The 12,176-nt window shown below is 27.3% G+C and overlaps 1 protein-coding gene across 1 annotated transcript; it reads left to right on the forward strand.

Moving 5' to 3' along the window:
* Window positions 1–2,890: 2,890 nt before the first annotated feature.
* Window positions 2,891–5,456, forward strand: LOC149884628 (uncharacterized). The gene is made up of 6 exons (XM_090096026.1): window positions 2,891–3,506; window positions 3,586–3,878; window positions 4,031–4,049; window positions 4,346–4,504; window positions 4,676–4,868; window positions 5,146–5,456. Exons 1-6 carry the CDS (start codon window positions 2,928–2,930, stop codon window positions 5,451–5,453), a joined length of 1,551 nt encoding a protein of 516 aa, XP_089952152.1. The 5' UTR covers window positions 2,891–2,927; the 3' UTR covers window positions 5,454–5,456.
* Window positions 5,457–12,176: the final 6,720 nt, after the last annotated feature.

Here is a 12,176-nt window from a genome sequence, read left to right on the forward strand (position 1 = left end):
ACTCATAAGATACTTCTATGTAAACATGATCTATCTGGGTGTTCTTCGCCCCAAAATTGTAAAAGTAATGCACATATAAATTGCAACTGTATTTTTTCTAAAAAAATTCCAGCTATGGAGCTCAGGTGGTTATACAGTCAAAGAAATAAGACAGGTGAAAAGTCTGATATGCAAATGGGACATTCTGATAAGATTTAGACAACGAAACTTAGAAAAAAATATAGTAAAAAAATCAGTGACGAAAAAGCTTATGAGAAAAGAATGAAAAAACTACAAGATGATCAAGCATCCTTTAAGGTAAATATAATTTCATAATAATAAATATTTTATTTGTTTATATAGCAAATTATATATATATATATATATATATATATATATATATATATATATATATATATATATATATATATATATATATATACACATATACATATAAAACAAAAATAATGTTTGTAAGAGTTTGGTTTTACGTCACAGAAAAACAAGATGTAGAATTATATGAAGAATATCAAAAAGATATTTCTCCTGATATTTCTCTCAATCACAACTATAATCCAGTTAATGTTAACTTTACTTTAAAACAAGACAATGAAATTAAATTGTTGGTTAAAAGGCTTCTAAAAGATAAGTTAGGTGTCTATGCTTTCCTTGTAACACGATTTTAAGAAAAGAAGTCAAAAAAAAACACTGTCAATAAAAAATAAGGCAAAGGCTAGTATAAGGTAATATAGATTATTATTTTGTTGAGCAGCAAAAGTTCGGATGATGAATTAATGAAAATAAATATAAACTAGTTTTATTTTATAAGTTTGGGATTTCACCTGCCGCAACTGCAGCGTTTGCTACAAGTTATCTGCAAGATTTAATTGAAGCAGAATTTCTCACCCCTGAATACTCTTACCTTGCTTGTGATCCTTCTAAGTTGAAGAGAGCGAGAAAAAAAATCATGGTAGTAGCAAAGAGTAATGACAATTTCAATCTTCCAAAAGCAGATAATATTGGCATTTACTTTGATGGAAGAAAAGATTCAACAAGAGCGATGATAAACGATTCAAATGGACATCTACATCCTATTATTATCAAAGAGTAACACATAACCGTGACTATAGAACCTGGTGGTCAATATCTTGGTCATTTTACTCCAAATGCACATACTCATTCAGATAAGCAAGCTAAAAAGATTGCTGAAGGTGTTTATAATTTGCTGCAACAATATAATCTTACTGAATCATGTTTAGTACTTGGAGCTGATAGTACTTTAATTAACACCGGCTGGAACGGTGGTGCTATAACACATCTTGAAAAGCTGTTAGGTCACAAATGCCATTGAGCCATATTCATGCTTCATTCAAATGAGTTTTTTTTGCGTCACCTAATAGAAGGAGTTGATGGACTAACATCATGTAGTACTTGCTTTGTAGGTCCAGTGGGAAAATGTCTTGCTGATGTTAATAAAATGGAGTACAATCCTCAATTTAAAACTCTTCCAGCACGGTCGTTTATATATTAGGAGAAAGCGCTATGTTTAGGCACGCATGCGCCAGTTAATAGAAAAAAAATTTTGAGCTTTTAAAATGGTTGCGGTTCTTAGCTACGAACTATATTTTAGATAGCAACCATTGCTTTCTATGTTATTTGTAGAACTGATTGATTTTACCATACTTTTGACCTAATTCAATAAATTTATATCTTAATTGTATCATAAAACCAATAAAAAATTGGAAAGAAAGTCTTATTTTTACTTAAATTTATATTTTCATTCAGGCTTAATTGTTGCTAATTAGTGATTTTGTTTATTTATTTGAAATCCAATTTCTCAACTTCTGACTGTAGGATTTCCGTAATTTTTTTTTTTTAATTTTAGATATATCTTTTCTGTAATTATGATATTTTTCTGGTTGTTGCTTCAACTTTTTTTAGGTGTAAATTCTAGATACTCATCTAATAACATTTTAACAGAGTTAACTACTCAGAACTCTCTCAAAACGTCATGCACTCGAGTGCATGACGTTTTGAGAGAGTTGGGTGCTTTTTAGACTAAGAAGCACCAAACTCTCTCAAAATGTCATTATGTCAGAATCAAGAATTTATACTAAGAATCTTAGGTTAGTTTTTCTATATTTAGATGTTATTAAAATATAACTAAACAAAAAAATATCGCAAACGAACTAGGCACTTATATATGTACGTAAATGATGTGCATGTATAATATACGAATGATGTATCATTTATATGTAATGTATATGCATAAAGCATTATATGGATATTGTATGTATTAATATATGTGTGTGTTGGTGTTTGTGTGTGTGTGTGTGTTATGCATGTGATGTACCATATTTTATTTATTATATAAACTATAATTTAATTCAAGATTTAGTTCAAATATAGTTTTATTTTATAAAATAAATACAATACATAATATTGTTTACGATAGTTCTCTTAAAAATTTTAAACATATTCTTAAAGTTTAGCCCACATTAAATTTGTTTATTTAATAATTATTAATTAGTTTTCTCTCATTGATTCATTACTGTTTTATCTTTAGATGGAACTGCACTACGAAAATTTAAATTACTTGTGCAGGACTTGTGCAAAATGGATTGAAAAAAGACAATATAGTTTGACTAATAATCTTAAAACTATAATAGAGCAAGTGTTTCTTGTTAAATTCGAAGAAATAGAGAACATTCATCCAAAAAATATTTGCCACAAGTGTTATTGCACTATGAATAATGCAAACAAAAGAAGAACAACAACTTCTTTATCTCTGTATACTAACTGGCAACCACATAGCATAAACTGTGCCACATGTCAGATGGCTGAAAATGTGCGGCATGGTACAGTTTTCACACGTTCACTTTTAAAAAAATCTAAACTCATAAAAAAAAAAAATATCTTGTAAATACAAAAAATGTCGGACAATTGCAATGTTTAACTCAATAAAAGAAAATATATTACCTATACATAATTTAAACATAGGTATTGATATATCAGAACTACAAAATGAATTGAATCCTTTTTTAGAGCTCTGTTTATGTTGTAAATGTAATAAAATACCACAAATGCCTGTTACATTGAAAAGCTGTGAACATTTATTTTGTTTTTTATGTCTTGTGGAAGAAATGAAAAATAAATATATTGATGAGACTTTCTGCCCAAAGTGCAATAAAAAAATTTATATTGATGATATGGTGACCAGTAAAAAAACTAATTCTCTTCTTCAGATGTTAACTCTTGTATGTAATTTATGCAAGCAAAAATTTAATGCATTAAAAGAGTATGAAATATTCAAAACTCATAAAAGCTTATGTCATAACGAATTACTGTTATCAACATCATTACTGACTTCATCAAGTAATTCAAAAAAAAGTATAAATGATATCTTTGAAATAAATAAAGACAGTGATATTCCCCAAGAGCTAGAAGAAGCAGCCCTTTATATTATTAAGCAAAAAATGGCAAAAAGTGGACAAAAAACAATTGAATTTAAAAGTGGAGGACCTCGAGTAAGTCTTTATAAAGATAAACATTTGAAAATTTATTTTTTATAAATAAATATTTTCGTGTTTTATTTCTACTTTTCAGCCAATGATTTTTACTCATGCACCAAAAGCTTATGTCAATAGTGCTCAGGCAGCACAATCAACATTAAGATTGCGTAATACAAATATTGCAAAGCATTTTGAGACTTTAGCAGGCAATTTAAACGATGCAGTTGCAAATCAAACAAGTAAATTGCTAAATTCATTATCACAAGACACAAGGCACTCCATACTAGATAATGCAGGACTAAACCACTCTGAAATAAGTGCAAGTGTGATGGTTGCAATGAAAACTGATATGGGAGTACCATGGGAAAAACTTAAAATTATGTCTAGGTAAATATATATATTTTTTCCTTGAACAACTTGTTTCACCATCAGAAGGTTCATCAGGAAAGTAGCTTTCTGATGAACTTACTGATGGTGCAACAAGTTGTTGAAAAAAAAAAAAAATCAAACTTTTTTTACACTGTGTTTCATCTATTAAGACAATACATGAAACACAGTGTAATAAGACTTATCTATTAAGACACATCAGAATTCATTTCTGATGTGTCTTAATAGATAAGTCTAATTGATGATACACAGTGTGAAAAAAGTTTGATAAGTGATTTTCTACTAATTATATATATATATATATATATATATATATATATATATATATATATATATATATATATATATATATATATATATATATATATATATAAATTAGTAGAAGTTAATTTAATAAATATAACTTTGTGAAAATAAGATTGTTTTATGTTATTTTTGACATGCGGATAAAAAACATGTTTTTTTAGGTTAGAGAGTGTAATGGTTTGGAAAACGAACTGATTTTTAAGAAAAGTGAGGGACCATGCATTCAACAGATTGAGTTCATTTTGCAAAAACTCAAGGTACAGCGACAAGCATATCATGGGAAAAGTTTTATAGGAAACCATGTACATAAAATGCTAAAAGTAAATATGTGCTATATGTTTTACATATAATATTTTATATTTTTATATATAATATATATTTAATAATTATTATAATAATAATGATGATGACGGTGATAGTGCTGATGATAAAATAATAGTGATAATTATAAGCTGAAAGTACCAAGTAATGTATCATTTGTGTATTTTCAGAAAAAATCTATATTAGAGCTTTGTAATTCTGTTCCGCTTCTTGTTTATAACAATGGATTGTCTGGAACAACTGTTCATGAAAAATCAGTTGAAATCAGTAGCAAGTATAAACAACTTTTCAATAAGCTTTCCAATTGTTATAGTATATTTTCTTCAAAAAGTACTATGACAATAATTGAATTAACACAACTAGGTATGTTTTATGTAATAGTTTTTTGTATTTGTTTTACATTGTAATGCCTCTTTATTGCTTGTTTTATTGTATTGCATTAAATTTTTCTCACATAAACGTAAAAATCTAATTATGTAATAATTAATAGCTATATTTTAAATTTTATGGTATAGTTGACAACTATAAACTAAATTGCAAAAACCTAAACAATAAATTATATAATAAGAATAAAGACATAATATAATGTAATTTTTTTTTCTTCTGCTTAAGCATTTGATAACTGTGTTTTTGTATACAGAAACATATGTTGATGATTTAATGCAATTTTATCATGCCAAATGGCCTCAGGGTTCAGTGCCACCTAAGTTGCACATGATGGAAGATCATGCGATACCATTCTTACAAAAATGGGGTGCTGGCTTTGGATTCTATGGTGAACAAGGAGGTGAATCAATTCATCATGAGTTCAACAAATTAAAGATAATATATCAATCTATTCCTTCACCAACAATGCGATTAAAAAGCATCCTTAAATCGCACCATCTAAAAACTAATCCTAAAAATAGAGCGCTGAGACCTAAAATTAAAAAAAGAAAAAGGAAATGATATCTGTGTTGCATTTTAAAAATTATATGTCAATAAAAAAAAGTCAAAAAAGAAAATGTAAATAATTTAAAATTGATATTTATTTTTGACTTTATATAAAAAATAAAGTTTTATTTATTTCAGAAAACTTTTTTATTTGAATTATTTTTATGTATATATAGCAAATATAAAAAGTTGAAAAAAGAAAATATAAATAATTTAAAAGAGGTATTTATTTATAACTTTATATAAAGAAAGAATTTTTTACATTGCAGAAAGCTATATTTTTAAGAAATGACACCTGTCATTTCTTATGGGTATTATTCTTGTTTTTATCAACATAAAAAAAAATTATATTTTGTTAAAATAGTTACTAATAAGAGGATATAAAGTAATAGGATTAAATGTAAATATGCTACAAATAATTTAAGCAAGGTAGTTATGTTAGTTTTTAAATAAATGTAACAAATTTATAATCATTCAAAATTTCTTAAACTAAAAAGTTGAGTAATATGAGAATATTATGTATCCAAAATAGTAAAAATTTCCAAATAATTATATCCATTGTATATTGCTAATAAACACCATAAAAGTATAAGGTAATTCAAAGAACTTACCGAAAACAAAAAATTAACTGTATTTTTATCCTCAATTGTCAAATCCACTTGATTGTAATCCAAGAAAGTTAAATACCATATTCTTTATTTTTCATATTTCAAAGAATTTTTTCAAATTTGTGTCAATGAATCAAAAATCAATCAACATCTCAATTGATTTTGTATCTATCAACACAACAAAATGTACATACAATAAACCATGTTACTTCCATCTAAAAGAGAAGAAAAACACACACACATATATAAATATATAAATTAGTAAAAACTCTTATTAAATTTTTTTCTTCACAGAAGAAAAAAATTATATAAGCATTTTTGCTAATTTATTATTGCTCTGTTCTTTAATAACATTGAGCACTCTATTTGTAGAATACACTAACATAATTTATATATAAATATATATATATATTTATGTATATATATATATATATATATATATGTGTGTGTGTGTATATTTATATGTGTGTGCGTGTGTATATATATATATATATATAATATTATTATTATTATTATTATTATTATTATTATTATTATTATTATTATTATTATTATTATTATTATTATTATTATTATTATTATTATTATTATTATTATTATTATTATTATTATTATTATTATTATTATTATTATTATTATTATTATTATTATTATTATTATTATTATTATTATTATTATTATTATTATTATTATTATTGTTATTATTATTATTTAGATGGAGATAATTATGGAATAATTCATTAGTCAGATAACAAAGTATACAATATTAATTTTAAGATAAGTAAGAAAAATTAAAAGTAATATTAAAAAATGAAACTTTATTATATTAGGACATAGTCCTATCAGTAAAAGCATACTTTTAAGCCAAAAAAAAGCTGAAGCAATAACCAAAAAAATATCATTAATATGGAACATATTTATCTGAAGTTTGAAAAAAAAAATTTTGAATTCCTACAGTCAGATTTTTAAAAAATCGAATTTAAATAAATAAACAAATCTGTGTTTTACTCTAAAAAGTAACTAACTAGAGATGAAGTTTAAGCGCGCTAAGACCATTTTAATACTATTTTATTGATGTAATTATGAAATTATATGTATTAATATACTGATATAAGTTAAAAACAAGAGTACAGCATTATATTTCAAAGAAAATGTTAACAAATTAACGGTTGTCATATAAAATATTTTATGTCGTTAAGAGCCGCAGCCATTTTAAAAGTTTAAGACTTTTTTAAAAATTTTAACGCATGCGTGCCTAAACATAGCGCTTGTAAACGACCGTGCCAGAGGGAGAGAGCTTTGTAGGCATTCCAGAAACAATACTAAAAAATATGTAAACAGATCAAAAACAAACCTTCAAATTACGTAAAGCAGTTGAGATCGGTGTATTGCCACCTAATCTTAGAGAAATTCAATGTGGCCCCTTAAGCCATGCCAGATGGCTCACCACTGGCATGAGAATAGTCTTTATGTGGACAAGGAAACATGACTTAACTGATAAGAATTTGAAAAATCTTGAGTTACTTGTCTTATTTTGTTTACAATTTTAGTTTAAACTTTTTTTTTGACATGAAAGTTAAAGACAAACTTGAAGATGCTTCCAATAACATTCTGTCTCAATTGAGAATTCTTAGAAATCAACCTGTTATAGTAAGAGAAATTGTGACTCCTTATATCCAGTTAGGTGCTGGTATGCGAACCATGAAAGTTTATCAATCTCTTTATTATCTAGTAATAATGCAGAAGACCGCAACTTTGCAGTTGACCGAATTTTGGAACAAAGGGGTAATAATATCCTTGGAGACATGCAAATCAGACCAAGAAAAACAACTAAACTGAATTTTGCAGCAACTACTCTTCAAGATCTAGTCAATGGAAAACCTGTTTTTACTTGATCGTTCACTAAAGATAATTTGGAATTGCTAAGATTGACACCTCTAAAAACTCCTTCTGTTAAAATTCATACTTAAAATACCGAGTGTGCTGTAAAACAAGTGACAGTAGCATCTATGTCATTAGTTGGACCAGATGCAAGAGATGGATATATTAGAGCTAGAGCTCAACATAGAGAGTTGCTACCTGTTTTTACAACAAAGAAAGAAATTTTAATAGATTTTCAATGTCAATAGATTTAAAAGAAATGTTATTTTATTTATTGTTTTTTTAGTGGTGATATAGTAGTGTTATCAAAATATCATTTGAGTAAGATGGGATAAACCTCCTGTTTTTTGGGGAAACCGCATCACTGGCACCACCTTTGTTTCTAATGAAACAAAAAAAAACAACTGTTATAAGCAAATTTGTTAATCATTAAAACCTCATTGAAAATTGAAGACCCTCTCCCCTGAAATGTCCAGAACCTGCATTGCTGGTAGGATTCATGCAAGATAGTGACTTTGAAACAAGTATCAAAAAAACATGCAACTGGTCAGAAACATTATTTGCATTTAATATTTCATCGCAATGAAAAAGAAGGAAATCTAAAACATATTAAAGGACAAATGTGACAAATAAGATTTCACTAAATTTTGCATTTTCTAAAAGTGCAAAGTTGGGTATTAAAACTTTTTCCGATCAAAGATTTTTTTCAGGAAACCCTATTTAAACTTTGATTTTACATAATAATACACCGCGAAGTAAAGGGTTAAGAGAAACCCTTTACTTCGCGGTCTTTTTGCACAACAACAGTTAAAAATTGTTGAATATAAAGTAACCAAAGTTAGCATTTAATTTACAGACTTCATAAAATTATTAATCACAGATGAGTCCTTAAATTTAAATTGTTTTCCTGCTCGATTGGACTATACTTTGCATGTAATAATGTTTTGCAAGTTGAGAAAGTGTTGCAGAAAAGCCGTTTGTATAGATCTTAAATTCTATGCCTGTATTTACATATATATTTTTGTCTAAAAAGTTTGGAAAAAATAAAATTATAAAAATTATTTATTATTGTTTTATGTTAAAACTTAATTTTTTTTAAACTATAATTTGGATAGGTAAAAATGATTACAGTTACTTAGTTGTTGTACAGCAACATCGCGCAGATTAGGTTAAATTTTGTTACTGCTTAAGATACGAAAACCATTGCTTAAAAAACATTATATATATATATATATATATATATATATATATATATATATATATTTATATGTATATACATTGTATATATATATAATATATATAGTTTATATATATCATTATTATAAATATATATATATAAATTTTGTATAAGTATATATGTATATACTCACACAAAATTTATGTTTATATAGTATAAATATCAAAATTGTTTATTTTTAGATGACTTGTGTAAGGGTTAACAAGTTTTGTAATAAAAAAAAGATTTAAAACTGACAATGGTGAACAAGGTATTGTTAATGTTATTTATCTTCCCGAGAATTAAGTAAGTTTTCTGAAAGTGAATCTGAAAGTTATGACGAAAACACTGACATATTTAAACCAGTGCATCTTAAATCAAACAATGATGTTGATTTTGTAACTGAATTAGAAAATGGATCAACAAATGAGTCAGAAAATGAATTAAGAAGTGAATCAACAAGTGAAATGGATGCTTTTGATAATAACAGTAGTGATATTGTAAAAAATAACGCTGAAGAAAACCAAATATAATACAAAAGAATGTCATAATCAAAAAAATAGTAGTAAAAGGCAAAAAAAATTATTATCGATGGCGTAAACGATAACCTCACAATGTTGATTCGAGTTTCAAAGGTGATGAATTCAAGAAGATTCCAGATTTGGAATGGTCTCCAAGACAATACTTCAACAAATTTTTTTATGCAGCACTATTTAAAATCATTGCTGATCAGACAAACTTATATTCTGGGCGCTTCACAGTGGGCTAATTTTCAAAAAAGCTGGCCAAAAGTCAAAAAAAAAAAAACACTATTGTGATTTTATTATTTTGAAACTACATAAACAAAGCCCTGTTGCATTTAATTGTATAAGAAAAAATTGTATAAATTTTAAAGTTACCTAAATCTACGCAGTTAAACATCTGTTATTAAAAACACTTAACAGGCATTTAAAAAAAAAAAAAAATGTGGTCAAATAAGTATCGTTTACAAAAAAGTTATTTATCGTTACTAAAAAACTAACTATGGACGATACTATTCAAGGTATTTATATAATATTTTAGTAAAATGTTTTATATTATTTCTCTAAATTTTATGCGAAAAGTGTGAACAAAAAAGTACAGAATAAAGTTTATTTATTTTCTTTAACCTATTTTTCAAGCATTGAAAAAGTAGTGAACCCGCGAGATTCCGCCTAGTTATAATTTGGATGTTGTTCATAAAAGTGTATTCTAAAGATTGATTAAAAGAAAAGGCACCTATTTTTGCCTATTACTTCATTAACTTATATTGTGTAGTGCTAGTCGTGTTTTTTAGTAAACAAAATGGCGGTGTTTTGTTTTCTTTACAAAATCAGTCAAATTGTATATAGATATAGTTATTATGTTTCTTGAGAAACTGATTTTGTTAAGTGCAATAAAACTACAAAAAAATTAGTAGCACACATGGATTCGCTTTTTTGAATGTTTTTTGCATCTTGGGTATAAACTTGGAATAAAAATATGGCAAGCACGTTATGACATTGAAAAAAGTATAATATTACAACAAAAATTGTTAATCCAGAATGCTTTTAAGCTGCAGCTAGGGTTAATAGTTGATCGACCAAAACCAGGATGCGGTAATACAAATGACGGAAATACAGCTCGAAGATTTTTTAAAAACTCACAAGTGTCTGCTGATATTCTAGGAGTGGATTTAGAACAAATAAGTCGGTTTCATGTAATTTTACAGGTATTATCTAGTGGCTTTCCAATAGACGCAGACAAACTCGATAACTATTCTACCGAAACTGCACTACTTTTTGTTGAAAAGTATCCTTGGTACAACATGCCTACAACAGTACACAAAGTACTTATTCATGGAGCCTTAATAACAAAAACAGCAATACTACCCATAGGACAACTATCTGAGGATGCACAGGAATCGAGAAACAAAGACTTAAAAAAATATCGCGAAGATTTCTCCAGGAAAAATTCCAGAAAAAATACAATGCATGACGTTTTTTGCAGACTTCTGGTTTCGTCAGATCCTGCAATATCTTCACTTTTAAAATCTCATGCAAAAGTTAGCAGATCTTTGTCTTCTCAAGCTTTACAAATGTTATTACCTCCGGATATTAACGAAAACTCTGAAACTCATTCGTCTGTGATTGAGTTTATCAACAATATTTCAACAGTAAATGATTCAGATGACAGTGGTGATTTACTTTAAAGTAATATAAATGAAACAATTATGATAAATGATGCAAATAAAAGTTTTCCTTGTTTTCCTTGAACAAATAAATAAGTAGAATAAATAATGAATTTTTCAATTTATTTTTTTAACATTGCGGCATAATAATACAGTCATAATACATTATATATCGGTATTATATATAATGTTTATATATGTAATGTAAATAATACATTAGTCTATTGAACTTAAATGTCGAATTAGAACTAATTGGTTAAATACGAAAGCCCAAAGGCATTTCTAATGATTAATGTTTTTAAAACACCGCTATTTTGGATCTACCATTATTGAATTTTGGTACACTTATGTCAAATACAAAGTTGGGGATTCAAAAAAATGCTTTATAAGCGATTGAAACCAGTTTTGCAGAAATGTTGCAGTAGATTACTTTTTGAATAATCCTGTACAATTAGGCGGCCCTGGCTGTGTTGTAGAGATTGACGAATCTCTTTTTGCTCGCCGCAAATACAACCGTGGCAGAATTGTGGAAGGCCAATGGATATTTGGTGGTTACGATCCAACAACAAAACAAGGTTTTTTAATCCCTGTAGCTCAACGTGATGCAGCAACTCTTTTGCCGATTATACATAGATGGATAAGGCCAGGGACGGAAACTTGGAGTGATATGTGGGGTGCTTATAACACTCTTGGAGCACAAGGCTTTCAGCATGGTACGGTGAACCACTTGCTTCACTTGGTAGATCCGGCAACAAACGTGACAACTAATCGAGTTGAAGCAATGTGGAGTCACAGCAAAGCAAAGTTTAAAGCAATGTTTGGAACACATCGAGACATGATTCCTG

The sequence above is a fragment of the Hydra viridissima genome, unplaced genomic scaffold (assembly GCF_058129835.1).
Source record: "Hydra viridissima isolate aposymbiotic clone 2 unplaced genomic scaffold, HvirCarnegie_v1 scaffold_8, whole genome shotgun sequence".
Classification (NCBI taxonomy): domain Eukaryota; kingdom Metazoa; phylum Cnidaria; class Hydrozoa; order Anthoathecata; family Hydridae; genus Hydra; species Hydra viridissima.

What these genes read in the sequence shown, in the direction of transcription:
- LOC149884628 (XM_090096026.1), top strand. Translation starts at nt 2,928, where the DNA reads ATGTTTAACTCAATAAAAGAAAATATATTACCTATACATAATTTAAAC. An exon ending in TTAAAAGTGGAGGACCTCGA is followed by an intron (nt 3,507 to 3,585) that starts GTAAGTCTTTAT and finishes TCTACTTTTCAG; the next exon opens with CCAATGATTTTTACTCATGC. An exon ending in ATGTACATAAAATGCTAAAA is followed by an intron (nt 4,505 to 4,675) that starts GTAAATATGTGC and finishes GTGTATTTTCAG; the next exon opens with AAAAAATCTATATTAGAGCT.